Genomic DNA, 25,867 nt, shown 5'->3' with positions numbered 1-25,867 from the left:
ATTATTACTACTTCTTGCAATGATCAGCAGGAACCAATACACACTCCATATTTCTATGAGAATAATCTCAGGAGTCCTAAAATCCACACCTATCCAATGGCTCCCAACAATGAATGGAATAGCACCCCGACAGATCTGCAGAAGAGCAGCTTTAGCAAAATCCTACAAGTGTATCCAAATTATGCTCAACATCATTCCAGTTCATAAACTCACCAAAAATGCTCCTCCAACGTCCTGATTCAATCCCGCAAACCTTTCTACAATTTGAAAAACCTCAACTCCTATGATGAACACACAGAATGGCACCAATACTGGCACATCAACATGCCCTCCGCCCCCGGCAGAAATCTGATCGACGTCCCCATTTCGCTCCTCCCAGGCTTTATTACAGCTACCAGAAAAAAACTGGACAGCTGCAAATAAGACTCAGAAGTTGTCAAACCAAAGCAGCACGAACACCTACACCGCTGGGGCACCCGACAAATCCCAGCTTTCCCCTGTGTTGCCTGAACCCAGGACGTCCTCCACCTGGTCCAAACATGCCCTCTCACCAGATCTAAGACTGCTCTGCCACGGTCCATCGACGCAGCCACGAGCTGGAGGAGTGGCTTGACAAAAACCAATTAGAAGTGTGAAGAGAAAAACACTTCCCATACAAAACAAAAAACAACTCCTCCTTGCAAAAGAATGTTTTATTCTTACATCTCCCTCTACCTCCTGACTTCCACTTTAAGTATGTTGCAGATGTACAAGATGTTGGTGAGGCCACATTTGCTTTCAGGGGAAGGGATCTAATAGGGACCTGAGGAGCAATTCTTCTAACCCAGCAGGATTGAGTTGCCAGAGTGAGTAGTTGAGCCAGGTACATTAACAACATTTAAAAGGCACTTGTACAAGTATACAGATATGCAGGCAAATGGGACTAACATCAATATGAATCTTGAGCAACAGACAATGTGCCAGAACTCAGCAGATCATGCAGCTTCTGTGAGAGGAAAGAAATTATTGACAATTGCGTCAATATTAAGAAACCCTGGATGACACATTCCGCATTTTCTCTCTCTATCATGTCACTTTCAAAATCTTTATGCACACAACCAGTCAACTGTCAGGACCTCTGTACAAGCACATCAAATTAAGCAGAGCTCAGATACATATTAATGATAAACCTGAAAGATATAATGGAAATCTCAACTCTTATTTAGTCTTTATTCATTACTGTGAAAGAAACACAAACACAGAAGAGGCCGACAATGGAATGGAAAATGGTTAGTAAACCAAATAGAGTTACACATATAAATAGCAATATACCATCCCTACCCATAAAACTAGGGTGAGTAATGGGAATGATTCCTTACATCAATTTGATAATTCAGTTCCTAATAGTGAATACTTGCTTTTAACTTGCAATATACATTGATTGAACCATCATCTACTTCAATGATTGCACAACAATTTTAGGGCGTTCCGCAAACTGGCTGCTCCACTGCAGCTTCTGATTTTTTTTGGACACCTGCAATAAAGATGCACATTAAAAACAGTTCATAGCATTAACAGTTCACATACAGTATGTATTGAAGAGCATTAAAAATGACATGAACAGAGACTAGGCACCGCTTGAGGGGCAAAGGTGAATCTGACTGCATTATTTTTGAGATAGCTGTAACAACATAAGCCATTTCAATATGAATATTTCATCAGTTTCTTAAATACCTATTTAAATATTATTGTAATTCATTATGTAGGAAATGATCAAGTAAATGCATAAAGAGTTTCTTCTACCTAGCTAGGTTTTCTTTTTCATTGGAGAGCAGATTCAAACATTCAATTACGATGCAAGTATATTGCAATTAAGGAAAACAGCAATAACAGACAACTGAAGGTATAGTCAATTCTGTAACATAATATAAATTTCATAGTCATCTAAAGTTTGCTGTATGTACATCTTTGCATATAAATTACAGCCCCTGAATAGAAGATACACTTGTTGCAGATAGATATTTGCTCAATGTTGGGAAGCAGCAGCTTTGAATTGATCAAAAGGAGGTTATTTGCCAAGTTGATATGCAGACTTTCATACAAAACATCAAAGTCCAGAAGCAACAACTTATATCTGCAGGTATGTTATTTCACCAATATAGTTCATGAATTATGCAAACAAGCTGTATGGAAGAAAGATCAGAGCACTGTTTCATTTGAACTAATACCTTGTATAAAACACCAGTGCTGCTTCTGTTTCTGGATGCTAGGGCAGGAAGATCACAATTATTGGAATTTTTAGTGTGGTTTCTGATTTTTATTCAGAATGCCAAAAGGAAGAGTAAGTTTATAACAGTTAAGGCTGAACGATCCAACTCAGACTGCAGATCGTGACTGCTGGTTCCAGTCAAAAGTTTTATTTAAAAATCACCCTGCAGGGCCTGGTGCGTGGAAAGCAGGTTAGAAGATCCTCCACATTTGCACAGAATCTTGGTGGCTAAGCTGCTTTCCACAGGTACACATTCAGTCCATCTTCTCTTTCTGAACCAGCTTCGGTGCATCAACAAACTCTTTGCCATTGAAGAAGATGATAGCAGCAGTCCCAAAGCTAGCACTTCCCCAGAACAGCACGTAAGCCAAGGTCTCTGTCCAGGTGTCACCTAAATCAGGTTCAATGAATAAAATTACAAGTGTTAAGTTGTGATAATTGAAACAGCAGCAACAGACTTTAGTAGTGAATAGAAAGTAATCAAGGATGCTTAAAACTAAATTTTCAATTGCAGACCTATTTAATTAAATGTTCAAAAACTACTCTAACGATGGAAATAATGTTGAATCCAAGGCAAAATTGGAATTATGTAAGATTCAAAATGGTGGAGTGTGGTGACTCTTAATCTGCTGTCTGCAGATCTACTCACTGAACTACAAGGTCCAGCACTCAACACGATGCTATTTTCTACACGTAATGTACATTATACTGCATTCCTCTCCCACATCAGCTACACATGGGAATGGCACTACACTGATGAAGCCATAACTAATGAAGCAGCTAACCATAAAATCTTGTCAACAACCTGAAACCCTAACTGCACTCAATGGCCACTTTATTAGGAACACCTGTACATCTGCTTGTTACTGCAAATATCTGATCAGCTGATTATGTGGCAGCAACTCATTCCATAATGGCATAGTTAAGAAGTTTAGTTTCTGTTCAGACCAAACACCAGAATAGGAAGAGATGTGATCTAATTGACTTTGACTATTGGTGCCAGTATCTCAGAAACTGCTGATCTCCCCGGATTTTCACACATAACTGTCACTAGGTTTACAAAGAATGGTATGAAAAACAAAAAAAAAAATCCAGTGAGCGGTAGTCTATGGATGAAAACACCTTGCTAATGAGGGATCAGAGGAGAAAGGTAGACTGGTTACAGCTGACAGGAAGGCAACAGTAACTCAAATAACTACATATTACAACAGTGGTGTGCAGAAGAGCATCACTGAATACACTACATGTTGAACCTAGAAGTGGATGGAGGTACCTCAAAGTGGCAAATAAGTATACTTCTCTACTGACATGTGCTGCCTATCCTGTTGAATCTTGCCTGTATTTTCTACATTTCAGACTTGCAGTTTCAATACTATTTTGGATATGCACCACAAGTCAAGTCAAGTTTATTGTCATTTCGACCACACAGTAAAAATGAGACAATGTTCCTCCAGGACCCTGGTGCTACTTGAAACAACATAAAAGTACACTAGACTATGTGAGAGAGCACAAGGCTATACTAGACTCGTAAATCAACATAAAAACTGCACAGGACTACATAAAGTGCACAAAACAGTGCAGGGCAGTACAATAATTAATAAACAAGACAACAGGCACAGTAGAGGACAAACTACAATATAATAATACATGATGTAGATGTCAGTCTAGACTCTGAGTATTAAGGAGTCTGATGGCTTGGGGGAAGAAACTGTTGCACAGTCTGGTCGTGAGAGCCCGAATGCTTCAGTACCTGTTGCCAGATGGCAGGAGGGAGAAGAGTTTGTGTGAGGGGTGCGTGGGGTCCTTCACAATACTGTTAGCTTTGCGGGTACAGCGTGTGGTGTACACCTAAGTGTATTTTAATTGAAGCAGAATCACTAAAAGTCATATCTTTGACCATAATTATAATTATTTGTCCAATTTCACTACTTTACCTACCTGCCATAAGTAGGCAGATGATGCACATCGAGAAAGCCACAATCATGATTATAGGCAACTGTGCAAGAAATACAAAAGCACATTAACACAGAAAATTGTTTCAGGGGTAGTTTTCCATAGATACGAATGCTAAATATACAATGAGCTAGAGCATAATTTATATCTAATCTCAGTTCCCCAGAGAATTGCTAGCTTTATGACATTTGCCCTGGAGCTTTCTCCAGCATATGTGTATGAAGTATGGAAGTTGAAGATGAACTGCAGGTCCGATTCCAGCACTTTCAACCTCACATTCCACTCAGCAGAGTACAGTGGTTGGATGCACTTTGCATCTGGCTCCTCAGCTTTATGTCTGGATGGCTGGAAAGAGGAGTTACCAGCCCCTTCATTTGTGAGGGGTTGATGATACAACTCAAATGCAATAAGTGGTTTACTCATTTTACCGTACCTTAATGTTTTTATAGCACTTTTAAGATGCTTTTAAGACAAAAATTATTAAACAATATAGTTAAGTCTATTAGGATAGTTTTTTAGAAAGTCAGAGACATTTAAGATTGTTCAGCAGCCGTTGACAGCAGCACGTTTTCCTCAGGTTACTAGGTTGTTTTGGAAGTCAGAGCTAAGGATCCGTTATCCAAGGCTTGGTGACCCAATTCTCGCTGCAGGACAATTTGAAGTAATATGAGGTCACCTAGCCATTCACAACTGGAAAGTGGCTGCGTTCATGGGAAGGCAAATTTGGCTCGTGGGTTGGATCCTGAGTAATTCAGCATGATATACAAGATATTCTCTCATTAATGCATAAAATATGATTTGAGTAAATTGCCTATACAAAATGGCATTTTAAGAGCACTGAGTAGAACATAGAACAGTCTAGCACAATACAGGCCCTTCAGCCCATGATATTGTGCCGACCTATGTAAGCCTACTCCATATCAATCTAACCTTTCCTCTGAGCTCTCCATTTTTTTGGACATCCAAGTGCCTGTCTAAGAGTCTTTTAACATATCAGCCTCAACCACCACTCCTAGCAGTGCATTCCAGACGCCTAACACTCTCAATCTAAAATTCTACCTCAAAAATCGCCCCTAGAAGTTCCTTCATTCACTTTAAACAGATGTCCTCTAACATTAGCCATTGCCGCCTTAGGAAAGAGGTGTGGCTTTGCTACCGTATGCCATGATTTTATACACCTCTCATCCTCCTTCATTTCAAAGAGAAAAATCCTTTCCTCATAAGATGTGTTCTCTAATCCACACAGCATCCTGTTAAATCTCCTCTGCATCCTTTTTAAAGCTTCCATATCCTTCCTACAATGAGGTGACACCAGAGTTTTCTAAAGCTGCAACATTACCTCACAGCTCGAGCTCAATTCTGCAACTAATGAAGGTCAACATGCCAAATGCCTCCTTAACCATCCTCTCAACTTGGGTGGTAACTTTGAGGGACCTATGCCATGGAGCTCAGGATCCCACTGTTTCTCCACACTGCTAAGAATCCTGCCATTGACCTTTTACTCCATCTTCAAGTTCAATTTTCCAAAGTGCATCACTTCACACTTTTCTAGATAGAATTCCATCTGCCACTCCTTAGCCCAGTTCTGCATCGTCTGTATCTCATTGTAACCTGCAACTTCCACACCATCCATAACATCATGACCCTTCGTGTCATCTGCAAACTTACTAGCCCACTTTTCCACTTCCTCATCTACATCATTCATAAAGATCACAAAGAGGAGGTTTCCCAGAACAGATCTCTGCAGAACATCATCAGTCACCATCCTCCAGGCAGTATACGCTCCATGTACTACTACCTTTTCCTTCTATGGTCAAGCCAATTCTCAATCCATGCAGCCAAATTTCCATGAATCCCAAGCATCATAATCTTCTGGATGAGCCTGCCATGGGCAACCTTGTCAAGCACCTTGCTAAAATCCATCAACATCACAACCAATGTTATAACTTCATCAATGTTTAAATTTTATTTATTTAGAGATACAGCACAGAACAGGCCCTAACAGCCCTTTGAGCCACACCGGCCAGTAACCCGCTGATTTAACCCTAGCCTAATCACAGGATAATTTACAATGACAACTTAATCAACTAACTGGTACAACTTTAGAACGCAGGAGGAAACCAGAGCACCTGGAGGAAACCCACGTGGTGACAGGGAAAACATACAAACTCCTTATGGATGACGTCAGAATTCAACTCCGATGCTCCAAGCTGTAATAGCATCAAGCTAACCACAATGCTACCATGGTATTTTGCCACCTCCATGAAAAAATCAATCAGGCTCATAAGGCATACTCTGCCCCTCACAAAGCCATACTGACTCGCTCTAATAAAATTATTCTTCTCCAACTGTTCATAAATGCTGTCCCTAAGAATCCTCTCCATTGTTTGGCCAACAAAGACTTACGACTTACCAGTCTATAATTACCAGTGTTATTTCTATTACCTTTTAAGAGCAACGAAGCACCATTTATCTTTCTCCAATCCTCTGGTGCTACTACTATGGCCAGGGAGGATGCAAAGATCATCATCAATGCCCCAGCAATGTTGTCCCTCCCTTCCTGAAGAAGCCTGGGGTGTACCCTGTCTGACCCAGGCACTTATCTATCCTTGCAAACACAAGGAAATCTGCAGATGCTGGAATTTCAAGCACCACACATAAAAGTTGCTGGTGAACGCAGCAGGCCAGGCAGCATTTCTAGGAAGAGGGACAGTCGACGTTTCGGGCCAAGACTCTTCGTCAGGACTCACGAAGGGTCTTCGTCCTGATGAAGGGTCTTGGCCCGAAACATCGACTGTACCTCTTCCTAGAGACATTGCCTGGCCTGCTGCGTTCACCAGCAACTTTTATGTGTTACTTATCTATCCTAATGTTTTTCCAAATCTCCAAGACTACCTCTTTCTTAACTTCAACCTGCCCCAGCACATTAGCTTGTTCTAAGCTGACTACACATCAGTCTATTCTATACTGAATTCATATTCGTTGAAGTCCCTCTCCCTGGTGAGCAGTGAAGCAAATATTCATTAAGGGCCTATTTGTCCCCTTTATCTTTATTCCTAGGTAGTCCTAACTTCACTCTAATCATCCAGTTCCTCACATATGTGTAGAACACCTTCAGATCTTCCTTAATCCTATTGCCAAGACATTTTCGTGCCCCATTCTAGCCACCTAAATCCCTTCCTAAGCTCTTTCCTGCCTACTTTACAAATCTTCAAGAGTACTCTGATGGGTACCTAATAATAACGGTGTCAAAGGTTACAGGGAGAAGGCAGGCGAATTGGGGTGAGAGGGAAAATATATCAGCCATGATAGAATGGTGGAACAGGTTCTATCTACCAAATAGTCTAATTCTGCTGCTATGTCTAATGAAATAAACAGACATTTATATGAAGTATTTCATGTTCCTTTCAGAATATCCAAGAACACTTTATAGACACTGTTGCAAATGGAGGATAATTAAGAAGGGTGGGAGGCAGCAGAAAGGAACCTATAGACCTGTTGGCCTGACATCAGTGGTTGGGAAGTTATTGGATTCGATTGTTGGGGATGAGAGTACGGAGCACCTGGAGGCACATGACAAGATAGGCCAAAGCCAGTATGGTTTCCTGAAAGGAAAATCCTGCCTGACAAACCTACTGCAATTTTTTAAGGAAATTACAAGCAGGGTAAGACAAAGGAGATGCAGTAGATGTGGTGTAATTGGATTTTCAGAAGGCCTTTAACAAGGTGCCGCACATGAGGGTGCTTAGCAAAATAAAAAAGTTAAAGTTAAAGTCTGTGTCAAGCCTTGTCGCCCATCAGGCCGGTGCTTATGCTGATTTCTGTGGCGTGAAGCGACTGAGAGTACGAGACTCCCCCCTGGATAGGACACCAGTCTATCGCGAGGTTAACCCCCAGCATTTTGCCAGTACCCAGTTTCAGCTGGGTGGACTGGAGCAGTTTGTGGCTAAGTGCCTTGCTCAAAGACACAACACACTGCCTTGGCCAAGACCAGAACCCACGACCTTCAGATTGTGAGCCCAACGCCCCAAACACCTGGCCATGCGCCACACTTAGCAAAATAAGAGCCCATGAAATTTCAGAGGAGTTACTAACATGGGTGGAGCATTGACTGATTGGTGGAAAACAAAGAGTGGGAATAAAGGGATCCTATTCCGGCTGGTAGCTGGTTACCAGCGGAGTTCCACAAGGGTCGATGTTGGGACCGTTGCTTTTTATGATGTATGTCAATAATTTGGACTATGGGATTAATGCATTTGTGGCTAAGTTTGCCGATGATATAAAGATAAGTGGAGGAGCAGGTAGTGTTGAGGAAACAGAGAGCCTGTGGAGAGACTTAAATAGTTTAGGGGAATGGGCAAAGAAGTGGCAAATGAAATACAATGTTGGAAAGTGTATGGTCATGCACTTTGGTGGAAGAAATAAACGGGCAGACTATTATTTAGTTGGGGAGAGAATTCAAAATGCAGAGATGCAAAGGGACTTGGGAGCCCTTATGCAGGATACCCTAAAGATTAACCTCCAGGTTGATTCACTGGTGAAGAAGGTGAATGCAATGTTGGCATTCATTTCTAGAGGTATAGAATATAAGAGCAGGGATGTGATGTTGAGTCTCTATGTATGCTCTCTGTCGAAGAGGGGAGTATCTTCTTACCTTGTGTCGACAGTATTGTTTGAATTGCTTGAATGAGGGGTTTGAAAGTCTGCTCTGTTAGGAACCAAAGAGGAAAAGAGAGTGGGGAAGGAGCGGGAATTGCTAGTAGGGGGTCGCGCAGGTCAGGTAATGGCGGAAAAGGCGAGGGGGGGTAGAGGGAAAGAGAATGGAGAAGGAGCGGGATAGGGATTTGGGATCAGAGGTAGGCAGCTGGGGAGAAATGGATTATTGTGAAGGGAGAAATAAAAGAAATGAGATAGTGAGGGGATGGATGATTGAAAACCGAGACAAAGGGAATAAAAGAATAAGAAATGACAGTGGAGAGAGCTCTGAAAGTGAGGAAGATAAACAAGTTCAGAGAGAAGGTGTTGTCATAATTAGGTTTAATGAGAAGGCTCAAGGAAACAAGAAGAAAATTAACCCGTTTGTGCTAACAACAACTCTTGCAAATAAGATAGGGGAAATAGTATTTGCAAAAGTCCTTAATGATGGCAACCTTTTGGTAAAATGTGCGAATGAGGAACAACTTGAGAAAGCACTCAAGCTAAAAGAAATAGGAAAATGCAAGGTGGAACACTCAAGGAGGGTGAGGGCACGAAATGGCAGAGGATGTAAAGGAGTGATCACAGGGGTACCAATAAGTACACATATGGAGGAGTTAAAGAGGAATATCAAAGGAGGAAAAGTAATAAATGTTCAAAGACTGAAAACAACAAAGGAGGGAGTGAAAAAGGAAAGTGAAACAGTATTGACTGAATTTGAAGAAGAAAAAGTACCAAGGAGAGTGTTCCTGGGTTTCATAAGTTACCCAGTAAGGGTATATATGCCAAAGCCATTGAGGTGCTATACTTGCCAAAGGTTTGGACACATAGCTAAAAACTATAAAAAGACAGAGGAGATGTGCTAAATGTGGGGGTGATCATGAATATGGAAAGTGCGGAAAAGGAGTGCAACCAAAATGCTGCAATTGTGGAGGAGCTCATAATATGGCATATAGTGGGTGTGAGGTTATGAGACGGGAGAATAAAATTCAAGAAATAAGAGTGAAAAGAAAGATCACTTATGCAAAAGCTGTAAAAATGTCAAGAGAACAGAATAATGCTCCTAATGAACAGGGAGCAATAGGGATGCAAGAGTTGCAACAAAGAATAAATGACAGGATTTATGTAGACAAAAAGACTCTAGTAACATTCATTGCAGGAGTGATTAATAGTACGGCTGAGGTAAAGTCAAAAAGTGCTAAAATTCAGCTGGTGGTCAAAGCAGCAGTGAACCATTGAGGGTTAGTAGGACTGACATGGGAAGAAGTGAGGGAGAACCTCACTAATCAGTCAATCCAGGAAGCGTCATGGGTTGGTTAATACTAATTATGGTGATTCTTTTACAATGGAATGCAAGGAGCTTACTGGCCAATAGCCAGGAATCCAAGCACTTTATTAAAAAAATGGTTGTAAAACCGGAAGTAGTATGTATTCAGGAAACTTGGTTGAAACCAACTTTAGACTTTGTGGTGTATGGGTATACAATGATAAGGAAAGATGGAATTCTAGGGGGAGGAGGGGGTTGTGCAATGATAATCAAACAAGGTATACCATATAGGATATTGGAAAAAGGAGACAATCAGGAATACATAGTGGTGGAAGTGTGGGAGAGAGGGGAGGGAGTGGTTATAGTTAACTACCACTCCATGTAAAAGGTTGAATTTGGACAGCCTATTAAGGATACAAGGACAAAACAGACAAAGTAGTGTGGTGTGCAGATTTCAATGCTCATAGCACAATATGGGGAGATACGATTACAGATTCAAATGGAAAGGTAATTGAAGATTTGATGGAAGAAAGGGATTTGGTGTGTATGAATGATGGTAGAGGAACAAGGATAAACTTAACAACAGGAACTGAGTCAGTATTAGATATTATGTAGTGTCTAATACCTTGGCTGGCGTTAGTAACTGGGGAGTTTGGACTGCTTCAGCTGTAGTCCATGATCACTACCCAGTTTTATGTTCAGTGGCTGAAATAATTGAAGTAAGACCAGGTGGTGGAATCCCAAAGTGGGTGTTTGGAAAAGCTCATTGGGATAAGTTCCAGAAGTTGAGTGAAGAAGCAATGACAAAGATTGACATTTCTGGAAATATAGATGAATTAAACAGTCAGGTGACTTCAGCAATTATTACAGCAGCAGAAGGATCTATACCCAGGAGTAAAAATAGGATGAAAAGAAAACTGGTACCATGGTGGACACAGGAATGTTGTCAGGCTGTAAAGAAAAGAGATAGAGCATTCAGGCTAGTTAAAAGAACCCATAATATGCAGTATTTGATTCAATACAAGAAGGCACAGAAGAACTATACGTCAAGCTAAAAGGGCAAATTGGAGGAGTTTTTGCAACAAAACAGGAAGAACAACACCTGTGGGAGAGGTATGGGGAACGATTAAGAGGATGGGGGGGGAGATAGAAGGGAATGGGAATATCCAGTAATAATATCAGAGGAGGAAACAACAGTCTCCAGTAGGGATAAGGCTGAGATCATGGCCAAGTCGTTTGTAGAGATGCACAGTTCGGAAAATTTGTGTGAAGAAGGGAGAAGGAGAAGGGAAAGAACAATGAATCAACACCTAGGTGTGTTAAACAGGAGGGAAGAAATAGATGATATAATTGATGATCCATTTACGTTGGCAGAAATGGTGAGAGCAATAAAGAGGTCAAGACCAACCTCCCCAGGGAAAGATCTGATATGCTATGTTATGCTAAAAAATCTAGGAGAAGGAGCGCTCTTGAAGTTGCTGCATTTTTATAACAGAGTGTGGGAGCAGGGCAGATTACCAAGTGCATGGAAAGAAGCAGTAGTAATTCCAATAAGGAAACCTGGCAAGGATCCGTCAAAACCCACTAGCTACAGGCCAATAGCATTAACATCAAATATATGTAAGATAATGAAAAGGATGGTAACAGAAAGGTTATCATATGAGCTTGAGAAGAGAGGAATCCAGGCAAGTTACCAAAGTGGTTTTAGGAAGGGAAGGAATTCCATGGACTCAGTGATAAGGTTAGAGACTGAAATAAGGAAGGCCCAGGCAAATAAAGAGTCAGTAGTTGCATTGTTTTTTGACATTGAAAAAGCCTATGATATGATGTGGAAGGAAGGATTGTTAATTGAACTGCACAAGATGGGGGTTGGTGGGAGAGTTTTTAATTGGATTAAAGATTTTTTGTTTGGTAGAAAAATTCAAGTTCGGATTGGATTAGAATTATCAAAACAGTACATAGTGGGAAATGGCACACCTCAAGGTAGTGTGATTAGCCCGTTACTTTTCATCATTATGATCAATGATATCTTCACAAAGGTACCAGTGGATATAGGTAGGTCACTGTTTGCAGATGATGGGGCCTTGTGGAAAAGAGGCAGGAACATGGAGCATATAGTCAGGAAACTACAAGGAGCAATTGATGAAGTGGTGGAGTGAGGTTATGACTGGGAATGTAGATTTTCAGTAGAAAAAAACTCAAAAACTGTATTTTTCACCAGGAAAAGAATTGAGGTAGGGAAGAGGTTAAGGATGTATGGGATTAAATTAGAAAGGGTTGGATCATTTAAATTTCTGGGAGTTATATTTGATTCACGATTAACATGGGCAGAACATATCAGGAAAGTTGAGGAGAAATGAAAAAGAGTAATAAATGTGATGAGATGCTTGACTAGTAGGGAATGGGGAGCAAGTTGTTCAGCGTTGAAGAGAATGTATGTGGCTTCAGTAAGGTCTGTGTTGGACTATGGAAATATAGCATCTGGATCAGCAGCTAGGTCTCTTATAAGGAAACTGGATGTGATTCAGGCTCAGGCTTTGAGAGTGCGCAGTGAGGCTTTTAAAACAGCATCAGTATCAGCCCTACAGGTAGAAATGGGAGTAATGCCTTTGGAACTAAGAAGGATGCAATTGATGGCAAACTACTGGGCTAATTTGCAGGGACACAATGATTGTCACCCTGCAAAAGGGGTGTTGCAGGAGTGCTGGGAAAATGGGAGGTTTCAGAGGGATAACTTTAGTGGGGCAGGGAATGACATTGCTAAAGAATGTGGAGTGATTGATCTAAGGATAAGCCCTTCAGTAGTTTATCCGATTGTAGCTCCATGGAAGCTTGTATGGCCTAACATAGACTGGCATTTGTTAGAGGTAAAAAGGAAAGGAAAATATAAAACTGAATTGGTTAAGTGCATTTAACTGTCATGTGATGGAAAAATATAGTGATTATACTCAAGATTTATATGGATGGTGCTAAGGAACCTGAAACAGGAGTGGCAGGGGTGGCTATACCAGCAAAAGAAATTAGAATTAGCAGAAGAACATCTAATAAGTTAGGGGTGTTTACAGTGGAGATGCTGGCAGTGTTGGTTGCGTTGCGATGGGTGGAGAAAGCTAGACAAGTCAAAGTGTTGATATGCTCAGATTCATCCTCAGTTCTAGCAAGTTTAAGGTCTTTTCACTCAAACAGTTGGCAGGATATACTTTATGAAGTCCTTCAGTCAGTCACAAGGATTGCAAATCAGGGAGGTCAGGTAAAATTTCTATGGGTTCCAGCACACGTAGGGGTGAAGGGGAATGAGAGAGTGGATGAGTTGGCAAAGAGGGCGTTAAAGAAAGAAAATATAGAAAGGCACATTACTATCAGTAAAGCAGAGGTTAAGTGTGTAATCTGGGACAAAATCAACCAAATGTGGCAAGAAAGATGGGACAGGGAGGGGAAAGGGAGGCATTTATATCAAATACAAAAAAGTATTGCAGATACTAGGGTAGGTAGTGGATACAGAAGAGAGGAGACTGTGTGGACTAGGTTAAGGATGGGGCACTGTACGTTAAGCAAAACATTGAAAATGATAGGAAAACACCAGACAGGATTGTGCGAGGAATGTCAGGAAGAGGAGTCAGTAGAACATATAGTTCTGAGTTGCAGGAAGTATGGGATACAGCGAGAGATGATGATAATCAATTTAAGGGAATTGACATTAAAAGGGTTGCTGGGCATGGGTGAGAAAGCACAGGTCAGGGTATTTTTAGCTTTCTTAAGGGGTACAGGGTTTTTTTATAGGATATGATGAATAAGCAGGAATAGGGTACTAGGATGGTCAAAGATGGGAGGATAAAATGTAGGCTAGGGTATATATGTGTGTATGATTGGGTGAAGGTATTTGGAATGTAAGTCTATTGCACACTGCAGAGCAGAAGGTGGCGGTAATGCACCACTAAACTGGGTGCCAACCGCCGTAAAACAAGAAGAGGCTCTATAAGGCACTTGTGAGACCACACTTGGAGTATTCTGTGCAGTTTTGGGCTCCATATTTTAGAAAGGATATACTGACATTGGAGAGGGCTCAGAGAAGATTCATGAGAATGATTCCAGGAATGAAAGGGTTACCCTATGAGGAATGTCTGGCAACTCTTAGGCTGTATTCCCTGGAGTTCATGAGAATGAGGGGGGAATCTCATAGAAACATTCCGAATGTTAAAAGGCCTGAACAGATTAGGTATGGCAAAGTTATTTCCCATGGTAGGGGAGTCTAAGACAAGAGGGCATGACTTCAGGATTGAAGTACGTCCATTTAGAACAGAGATGGGGAGGAATTACTTTAGTCAGTTGGTGGTAAATCTGTGGAATTTGTTGCCACGAGCAACTGTGGAGGTGCATTTAAGGCAGAGATAGATAGGTACTTGATTAGCCAGGGCATCAAAGGGTATGGGAAGAAGGCAGGGGAGTGGGGACGACTAGAAGAATTGGATCAGCCCATGATTGAATGGCGGAGCAGACTCAATGGGCTGAATGGCCTACTTCTGCTCGTATATCTTATGGTCTTATAATTAGCAGCTAATCCACAAAAAAGTTCCCAATCAGTAATGTGGCGAAAATTTTTTTAAAAACTTTGACATTAGTGCTAAATATTCAAATATTAAACAAAGTAGCATAAAATAATATTAATAGTACTTTAAAAATGTTTTAAAAAACATTATTAAACAATGTAATTAAAGTTTTTACAAATTTACAGTTTTTAAGTGTCTTAGAAGAGATATTTAAAATAGTTCACAATGATCCCAAACTCACCGCTAGAAACCTCCACTCTTTCTGATCATGTAAAACTAGCAAAGTATCTGCCTCATCCACAACATAGTTTCCAAGAAACAGATCTATTGAATCCTAGAAGAGATGTAAATATATATGGATTAGCAAACAGAAACTGGATTTCTTCAAAAAGGAGCTGCCTATAGCATATTTTATTTCCCATTCTGCATACCTAGGCACATAGCGGAAATGAAATAAAAATTAGTAAATTGGTTTATTATTGTCACGTGTACTGAGGTACAACGAAAGATTTCGTTTTGAATGCCATCCATACAGATCATTTCATCCTATCAATACATCGAAGTAGTACAAAGGAGAAGCAATTACAGAGGTGATACAGTTACAGAGAATGTGCAGTGCAAGTAGACAATGATGTGCAGGCATGATGAGGTAGATTGTGAAGTCATGAGTTCACCCCATCATACAGCAAGTCCCAGGTGATCTAAAATAAAAGGAGAAAATGCAGGAAATATACAACAGATGACGTAGTCACACTTCAAGATTTGGCCTGAAGCCTTGACTGTTCATTTTCCTCCATAGACGCTGCACTGTGTTTCTCCAGCGTTTAGTGTATATTGAGATGAGATAGCATGCATGGAGAGAGAAACAGTTCACAGGTAAGATCTTTGACCTGAAACATTAGCTTTTGGTTCTGGGTTCACAAATGTTGTTTGATCGGCTAAATATTCCTAATATTTTCTACTTTTATTACAGCCAGTATAATAGTCATACAAATAATGAAGGAAATGCATTCAAGTTTTTTTTGTGCTATCTGTTGTCTTATGCTATCTTCCTTATTCTTTGGAAATGAGACTTGGAATCCTTTACATCCTCCTTGGTCTAATATTTCATATGTAAAACTGTAACCTCCATAATACAGCAGCTGCTCAACACTGTTCTCAAATATCAGAATAGACTAATGTGCTCTTGCCACTGAATTGAGATTTGAACTCACAATTCTTGACTCAATCATTTGGATCAGAAAGATGGGAAGAAGATCAGGACAAAGCCATCCAATGTTTGTAGAAAATAATGGGTGAGAAATTTTTCTTGATGATTAAGAATGAAACATTGCAACTGAGGGGCTGTCATAGTTCATTGGAGCTGCCAGTTTGTGTTACTTAAAATCAAACAGCTTTGGTTGAACATTAAAGGCACAAAATAAAAACGGACTCAGGACAGAAAAACATTCACCGTGCAGATAGGAGGAGGGCTGGAAGAAAATGATTTTGATCCAGAAAGACAAGGGTAACCTGTCAGACAGCCTCTATTCTGTCGCAACCCTGAACTTCAAGTGAGGAATGAGTTAATCTCTACAAGGTTACAGTTTTAACTCTTGATCTGTATATGATTTGCATCAGCCCTGTTGAATAAACTATACCTTTCAATGGTACCAATGTGATATCATCAATATGTAAATAAAGCTTGGACTTGGAACAATGGGGATTCAACTTCAATAATGGCACTAAAAGTAGAAGTGGTTACTCAAGGTGATGATTCAGAATGCCGAAAAAGATGGACTTTACCCTCATGCTAAGGGCACAGTTTTATTAATGAAATTTACAGGAAGATGTTTCCTGCTTGGCTTGATGCCTGCCACACCTCACCGTGCCCTTAGACCAGCTGCAGGGTCATCAAGCCAGGGACCACCGTCATAATCGATACCATTTCATCAGAGAGACAAATACAAAACTTCATGGCAACAGCTTTTCCAGATACATAAGATCATATCATTATCTGAATGAGAGACAAAAGGACATAGTGTGATCCATTACCACACCATGGATCAGTCACTGCCTAATCTACTCTGTTCTCTCCATCAATCCAGGTCTAAAGCAATTGTACCAACCGAAATGTTGCTGCAAGAAGGACAATATTTAATGACTCAAGAATCCCATAATGACATCACCTCACATATTACCTGATCAGACCCAACCAATAGGATGAGCGGTATGCCCAAAGTACCATTGAACCCCCTTGGCTTTTCGACAAAACACACCAGGGATTTGATCAGAAGAGTGCATTAATCACCAACAAGGCATTCTTGGATTGTAAACTCCACCCTGCCTCAAAGGAAACGAAGTAGGCACTTGAAGGCGAAAGTTCAACAGAAAACAACTGATCATTGGTGGAAAGGGCACGTGTGGTCTAGCAACTTACTGACAGCTCTGACATCTGGATTCTTCAACACTAACAAACTCACGCCCCAAACATCCAAAGACTCATTTCATTGACAGCCAAGAACAAGAGGCAGACGGCACTGGCTGGAAGGAACACAACTATGACATAGTGTCCTTGACTGTATCACGCAGCAAACTATCCACCCTTGCCTTGCCACCACCCCTGACGAAGAATACACGAAAGCTATACACCAAATTGAAAACAACATGGCCTCTGGAATCAACAATATCCCCAATGAAGTTCAAAACTTTGGCAGAGAGCAACTTCAGTCAAAATTTCTCAACTTGATCTCATATCCTTTAAGCCAGCGGTCCCCAACCACCGGGCCGCAAAGCATTTGCTACCGGGCTGCAAGGAAACGATAGGATTTGGCGATAGGAGTCAGCGGCACCTTTCCTCATTCCCTGTCACGGGCACTGTTGAGCTTGAACACACGCGAGGTCATCACGCAAGCGTCATCCGTGTCAGCGCGGGAAGGAGATCAACTCCTCGAGCTTGCAAATGACGGCGGGCTGAAAAGCATGTTTGACATAACATCTCTGCTGGCATTCTGGATCAAAGTCAAGGCTAAATATCCTGAGATAGCCACGAAAGCACTGAAAACGTTGCTTGCATTTCCAACATATCTCTGCAATGAATGTAACGAAAACTAAACTGCGGAATAGACTGGACATAAGGAACCCCCTTCGAGTATCGCTGTCTCCCATCACCCCTCGATAGAACCGTCTTGTTGCGGGAAAACAAGCCCAGGGCTCCCACTGATTCAGCAATATTGGTGTGTTGCAATGATTTTATAAGTTCATATGGGGAAAATATGTGCTGTGTGTTTAATATCCAAACGTTACTTAAAATGTTATGATGCTATTGACTTGTATAACCATATAACAATTACAGCACGGAAACAGACCATCTCTGCCCTTCTAGTCCATGCCGAATGCTACTCTCACCTAGTCCCACCGACCTGCACTCAGCCCATAACCCTCCATTCCTTTCCTGTCCATATACCTATCCAATTTTTCTTTAAATGATAATACCGAACCTGCCTCTACCACTTCTAGGGGAAGTTCATTCAACACTTACTTCAAGCCCCCCTGATAATTGACTTATCGCTATATTCATGCGAGGAAAATATGCGCTGTGTGTTTAATATTAAATTCGTTAGATAATTCCTTTTAGAAACGAAATTGAGTGTATTAGCCACTTATCACCTATATTGCGTTCGTGATTAACACCCCCCCGAACAGAATTGCCAAAAACAATTTGTAGAAAAAAATCGGCACATACACGCATGTGCAAAGCACGCAGGCACACTGGTGCCTGCGCAAGGGTTCATGGTCATTGGAGTCTTTCTCGGGGTCAACCCAACATATTTGACTGCTACTCTTGTTCGTTGGCAACCCTACCCGCGCCCCCCCCACCCCCCCACCCCGGGTCGGCTGGTCCGCAAGAATATTATCAATATGAAACCAGTCCGCAGTGCGAAAAAGGTTGGGGACCCCTGCTTTAAGCATCCTCAAAGGCACAGTAATCTTGACCAGATTCAGAAAAAGAAAAAAAATCGAACTGCAGTAGCTACAGAGGTGCTGTTCCCAGGCTTGACTCCCTGCATTCTGCTACAGGGATAATCTTCACCAGGGTCTTTCCTCTGCCGCCTCCATCCAGTGGCTGAAGAGCTGCTCTAGATTCACAGTCTAGGTTCTCAACATCTACTGGCACAATGGACATAGACCATAAGACAATAAGATATAGGAGCAGAAATAAGCCATTTGGCCCATTGAGTCTGCTCCACCATTCAATCATGGCTGATCCTTTTTCCTCCTCCTCAGCCCCACTCCCTGGCCTTCTCCCCTTAACCTTTGATACCATATCCATTCAAGAACCTATCAAGCTCTACTTTAAATACACCCAACAACATGGCCTCCATAGCTGCCTGTGGTAACAAATTCCACAAATACAACACCCTCCAGCTAAATAAATTTCTCCGTAACTCTTGTTTTAAATGGACACCCCTCTATCCTGAGGCTGTGCCCTCTTGTTCTAGACTCCCCCACCAAGAGAAACATTGTTTCCACACCTATTCTGTCTAGACCTTTCAACAGTCAAAAGGTTTCAATGAGATTCTCCTTCATCCTTCTAAATTCCAGTGAGTACAGACCCAGTTCCTTGTATGATAACCCTTTCATTCCCAGAATCATCCTTGTGAATCTCCTCTGAACCCCTTTCAATGCCAGCCCATCTTTTCTTAGATGAGGAGCCCAAAACTGTTCAGAATGCTCAAGGTGAGGCCTCACCAGTGCCTTATGAAGCCTCAGCAACACATTTTGTATTCTAGACCTCTTGAAATGAATGCTAACATTGCATCTGTCTTCCTCACCACAAACTCAACCTGCAAGTTAGCCTTTAGGGTGTTCTGCACAAGGACTCCCAAATCCCTTTGCATCTCAGATTTTTGGATTTTCTCCCCGTTTAGAAAATAGTCTGCACACTTATTTCTGCTATCAAAGTACATGACCATGCATTTTCCAACACTGTACTGTTTGTATTTCATTTGCCACTTACTTGCCCATTTTCCTGGTCTAAGTCCTTCTGCAGCCTTCCTGCTTCCTCAACCCATCTGCCCCTCCACCAACCTTCATATCATCTGCAACCTTGGCAACAGAGCCATCTATTCCATCATCTATAAATCATTGATATACAGCATAAAAAGAAGCGGTCCTAACACCGACCACTGTGGAACAACCAGAAAAGGATCCTTTTATTCCAGTTCACTGCCTCCTACCAATCAGTCAATGCTCTAAAGCATGCCAGTAACTTTCTTGTAATACCATGGGCTCTTAACCTGGTAAGCAGCCTCATGTGTGGCACCTTGTCAAAAGCCTTCTGAAAGTTCAAATATGTAACATCCACTGCATCCCCTTTATCAATACTACTTGGAATCTCCTCAAAGAATTCCAACAGGTTCACCAGGCAAGATTTTCCCTGAAGGAAACCACCTTGACTTTGCCCTATCTTGTTTTGTGTCACCAAATACTTGATAACCTCATCCTTAACAATTGACTCTCACATCTTCCCAACCACTGAGGTCAGGCTAACTGGTCTATAATTTATTTTCTGCTCCCTTCCTCCTTTCTCAAAGACTCCAATTTTCCAGTCCTCTGGCACCATGCCAGAGTCCAATAATTTCTGAAAGATCATTTCTAATGCCTCCACAATCTCTACTGCTACCTCAGAACCCTAGGGTGCAGTTCGTCTGGTCTGGATGACTTAAGTACCCTCAGGTCTTTCAGCTTTTTGAGCACCTGTCCCTTGTAATAGTAAATGCACTCACTTCTCATCCATCATACCCTTCAACATCTGGCACACTGCTCATGTCTTCCACAGTGAAGACTGATGCAAAATACTCATTTGGCTCATCTGTCATCTCTTTGTCCCCCATTATTATTTCTCTGGCCTCATTTTCTAGTGGTTCTATATCCACCCTCATCTCTCTCTTATTTTTTTTTAAACATACTTGAAAAAGCTTTTACCATCCACCTTGATATTGTTTGCTAGATTGCTTTCACATGTCATCATTTCCCTCCTAATGATTCTTTTAGTTCCTCCCTGAAGGTTTTTAAAAGCTTCCAAATCTTCTGTCTTCCTGCAATTTTTGCTTTGTTGTATGCCCTCTCTTTTTCTTTTACATTAGCTTTGACTTCCCTTGTCAGCCATGGTTGTACTATTTTGCCATTTGAGTATTTCTTCCTTTTTGGAGTACACCTATCCCGCACCTTTCTCATTTTCCCCAGAAACTAACACCATTGCTGCTCTGCTATCATCCCTGCCAGCATCTCCTTCCAATTTACTTTGGCCAATTCCTCCCTCATACTGCTGTAATTTCCTTTACTCCACTAAGATACTGCAATGTCAGACTTTATTTTTTTCTCCCTGTCAAATTTCAAGTTGAACTCAATCATATTGTGATCACTATCTCCTAAGAGTTCTTTTACCTTAAGCTCCCTAATCACCTCCAGTTCATTACATAGCACTCAATCCAGTATAGCTGATCCCCTAGTAGGCTCAACGACAAATTGCTCACATAGCCATCTCGTAGGCATTCCACAAACTCAATCTCTTGATATCCATTACCAACCTGATTTTCCCAATTGACCTGCAGGTTGAAATCTTCCATGACTATCATAACATTGCCCTTTTGACATGCCTTTTCTATTTCCCATTTAAATCTGTGGTCCACATCCCAAATTCTGTTGGGAGGCCTATATATAACTGCCATTAGGGTCCTTTTACCCTTGCAGTTCCTTAACTCAACCCACAAGGAATCATCATCTTTTGTCACATCTTTTTAATGATTTGATACCATTCTTTATCAGCAGAGCCACACCTCCACTTCTGCCTACTTTCTTTTCCCTCTGATACAATGTGTAACCTTGGACATTCAGCTCCCAACTACAATCATCCTTTAGCCACGATTCAGTGATGGCCACAACATTATACCTCTCAATCTGTAATAATACAACAAGATTATCCATCTTATTTCTTATACTCCGTGCATTGAGATATAACACTTTGAGCACTGTATTTGCTGCTCTTTTTGATTCTGCATCCCTAACGCACTGATACTCACCCTGTTGGCTGCAACTTTGTTCTATCATCTGCTTGCCCTTCCTGCAGTCTGACTGCACGCTATCTTTGCTTTTTTACCATCCATCCTACCCTGAGTCCCTTCATTTCGATTCCCATCCCCCCGTCAAATTAATTTACCCTCCCTAACAACTCTAACAACTTGCCTGCGAGAATATTGGTTCCCTCTTGGGTTCAGATGCAACCAGTCACTTCTGTACAGGTCATACCTCCCCCAGAAGAGATCCCAGTGATCCAAGAACCTGAAGCCCTGTCTCAGCCAGGCACTAATCTGCCAAATCATCCTGTTTCTACTCACTGGTGCATGACACAGGCAGAGGCAGCAATCCAGAAATTACTACCCTGGAGGTCCTGCTTCTCATCTTTCTGCCTAGCTCTCTAAATTCTCTTTTCAGGACCTCTTTGCTTTTCCTTCCGATGTTACTGGTACCGATGCATAATCAAGACATCCGGCTGCTCTCTCTCCCCCTCCAAAATGCTGTGGACGCGATCCGAGACATCCCTGACCCTGGCACCAAGGAGACACCGTACCATTTGGGTGTCCCATTCATGTCCACTGCATTCTCTGTCTGTTCCCCTGACTATTGAGTCCCCTATCATTACCACTCCCTCTTCCCCTTCTGCACCACAACCCATGCTCAGTGCCAGTAACCTGGTCTTCCTGTGACATTCCCCCGGCAGGTCATCCCCCACACCAGTATCCAAAATGGTATACTTTTTATTGAGGGAAATGGCCACAGGGGTTCTCTGCGCTAACCACCTATTCACATTTCCATTTCTCCTGACAGTCAGATCGATTATCTCCTTACTCTCCTGCACAAGCCGACTTTCGTCACATGACAACTTTAAGAGAAATGTAGAGAGCAACACCAACTATTACACAGGTTCATTTTTGACTTCATAAAAAGTCTGTCTTTTTCTATCAGGGTGAAACATGGAGCACCCACAGAAATTTGACTCCATCTAATCTTTGCCTAATTGTTGCTTATGAAAACAGAAGTGCACAAAAACCTGTATAGGAATGCACAAGTATTGTTAATCAAGATCCATTGGAAAGTCATGCAGAATAATGCCTTACCTGTCTAAATCCATCGGAAAAATTATTCTTGTAATATCTTATCATTGAGTTCCATCCATCCATTACAAGGCCCCATTTAGTTCTTTTCCCTGTCCTAAAGAAAACGTACAAATGAAGCCCATTAAAACAATGGTAGGTACTTAAGTTGAAGTTGTTAAAAAATGGCAAAGAATCTATTAGATGACAGCTTTTTACATTTTAAATTTGGAGAAGATAATGTTACTTTTCCAAATGATTTCAGTAATTGGGAGAGAAGCTTAAAAGTAGATTTGATAATGATGATAAATATGTAACACTGTGTTAGCAAATAAAGAGACATTTTTCCTTGCAGCGGAAGGCATAGTACACTAAAAGAGTTATGGCTGTTAGCAATATAATAATTTACACAAAGGCATATATTGCCTAAAAGACTAAAGGATAGATTCAATAACGTTTAAACTAAACATAGATAAATAATGGATGGAGAAACTTGCAGGAAAATGGTGATAAAACATAAATGGGACTGAACGTCAGAGCAATTTAAAGCTGACATGGGCATAACCATCAGTACTATCACCCAGCAATCACAACTTTTACAATGAGATGAACCATCTAAAACACTGAGACAAAAATAATTTCCAATTTTCCCAATTGGCAGCCATTCTAATAATGTGCAAGTTTTGCCTGGTTATTTTGAGGTTCCACAGGAGCATCATACTGTGATTTGTTTATATATTTGGGCAACACAGTATTGAGGTTGAGGTTCCACAGCAGCATCATAGTGTGATTTGTTTATATATCTGGGCAATTCCAGAACAGGGGGTAATGTAAATAGATATAATTCAACAACTATCAAGTAGAGAATTTAGGAGGCACTCCATTGCCCAGAAGTTGGCAGCAATGTAGAGGGCTGAAGTTAATGCATTGCTGTACTTCAGGAGATTTAATGCTTACATCTGCAAAAACAACTGAAAAATTGAATACAGGAGCTGTGGGATTATCATTATCCCAGTCCCTGCAGTCTCCTCTAGCACTATAGCCTTCTGAGATCCATGCTGTTTTAACTTTGTCCTCATCTATATTTCAGTGCACTGTGACAAAGGTCCCTTTAGCTCTCAAATTCCTTCACTTAATATGCTCCTTAAAACCTACTCGTTTGAACAAGGGGACAACAGAGTCTCACTGCCAGATGAGCTCAATGCCTTCTGTGCTTTCAATGCCTTCAATATTCACTTTGATCTCCACAACAGAGAAGAACCATTGTAGAAGCCATATCTCCCAATGATCCTTTGATCTCAGTATCTGAAGATGACATACGGGCTGCCTTCAACAAAGTGAATCCAAGGAAAGCATCAGTCCGGAGGAGTACCTGACCGAGTACTGAACACTTGTGCCGACCAAGTGGCTGATGTACTCACAGATATTTTCAACCTTTCGCTCCAGCAGTGTGTGGCACCCACCTGCTCCAAGCAGGTTTCAATTATACCAGTGTCCCTGAAGAGCATGGTAACCTGTCTAAATGACTATTGCTCAGTGACACTTACATCCACAGTGATGAAGTGTTTTGAGAGGCTTGTGTTGAAGCACATCAGCTCCTGCCTGAGTGATGACTTGGATCTGCTCCAATTCGCCTACTGAAGCAACAGGTCTACAGCAGATGCTATCTCGTTGGCTCTTCGCACAACCCTGGAACAGCTAGACTACAAAGATGTATACATCAGGATGCTCTTTATTGATTGAGCACTACAGGTATGTGTACTTAGCTGCCTGCTCTACTCACTTTACACCTATAACTGTGTGGCTATGACAGCTCCAACACCATATCCAAGTTTGCTGAAGGCACCACTGTTGTGGGCTGTATCAAAGGGAGTGATAAATCAGCATACAGGAGAGAGACTGAAAACTTGACTGAGTAGTGGAATAATAACAACCTCTCACTCAATGTCAATAAGACCAAGGAACTGATTGTAGACTTCAAGAGAGAGAAATCAGAGGTCTATCAGCCAGTAATCACCGGAGGATCAGAGATGGAGAAGGTTGGTAACTTTAAATTCCTGGGTGTCACTATCTCAGATGATCTGTCCTGGACCCATCATATAAATATTATTGCGAAGAAAGCACGACAGCGTCTCTACATTCTCAAGAGCCTGCGGAGGTTCAGCATGTCATCGAAAAACAAGGCAAGCTTCTGTAGATGTGTGGTGGAAAGCGTGCTGACTGGCTACATTACGGCCTGGTATGGAAACACCAATGCCTTTGAATGGAAAATCCTACAAAAGGTAGTGGATTCAGCCCAGTACATCACAGGTTAAACCCTTCCAACCATTGAGCGCATCTACACGAAACGTTCCCGTAGAAAAGCAGCATCCATCATCAAAGGCCATACTCCTTTCTCGCTGCTGCCATCAGGTAGAAGGCACAGGTGCTTCAGCACTCGCATCACCAGGTTCAAGAGCAGTCACTAGACCGCAACAATCAGGCTCTTGAACAAAAGGGGATAGCGACACTCATTTAACGGCTCTGTTATAGCGATGGATGTTATATTGTTAATCCATGCTCGTTATTTTTTGCTATTTGTTTATACCTGCATTTGCACAGCTTGATTACAGTTTTATAGGTACTGTTTTATAGATTTGCTAGGTATGCCTGCAAAAAAAGAACCTCAAGGTTGTATGTGATGACATGTATGTACTCTGATAATAAATTTTACTTTGAACTTAGAAGCTGTTGATTATCTGCTCTTTAGTGGCAAAATGATCTTTGACGGAAATCTTGTGAACTGCCCTGAGATGCCCTGCTGTGCTAAAGGCACTACACACATGCTAGCTATTGTTAAAACACATGCGGCACTATTCAAGCTGAAAGCCTTCTTCAACCTTATTTCTGGCTTGCTTATATTTGAACTCGATATTAAACTGTGATCGTTTACATTTCTCTTCCTAAATGCAGAATGAAAATGGAACAGTTACTATGTGACGCCTACACAGAAGTTTTTCTATAATACTGACTGATACAATAG

General features: G+C 41.4%; 1 protein-coding gene across 2 annotated transcripts in view; it reads right to left on the bottom strand.

The window, feature by feature from the left end:
• Window positions 1–1,184: 1,184 nt before the first annotated feature.
• The window catches only part of LOC140212466 (phosphatidylinositol-3-phosphatase SAC1-like), an 88,859-nt gene continuing 64,176 nt past the window's right edge, over window positions 1,185–25,867 (bottom strand). For both annotated transcript variants that reach the window (XM_072283304.1, XM_072283305.1), the window contains 4 exons: window positions 22,870–22,963; window positions 14,952–15,044; window positions 4,187–4,244; window positions 1,185–2,639 (listed from right to left, as the gene is read on the bottom strand). In XM_072283304.1, the coding sequence (XP_072139405.1) occupies window positions 2,503–2,639; window positions 4,187–4,244; window positions 14,952–15,044; window positions 22,870–22,963 (382 nt within the window). In that variant the 3' untranslated portion in view covers window positions 1,185–2,502. The remainder of the gene's footprint in view (window positions 2,640–4,186; window positions 4,245–14,951; window positions 15,045–22,869; window positions 22,964–25,867) is intronic.

Source organism: Mobula birostris, chromosome 19, assembly GCF_030028105.1.
Source record: "Mobula birostris isolate sMobBir1 chromosome 19, sMobBir1.hap1, whole genome shotgun sequence".
Classification (NCBI taxonomy): domain Eukaryota; kingdom Metazoa; phylum Chordata; class Chondrichthyes; order Myliobatiformes; family Myliobatidae; genus Mobula; species Mobula birostris.
The sequence above is the reverse complement of the archived record's forward strand: the minus strand, read 5'-3'. Positions and strand labels throughout refer to the sequence as shown.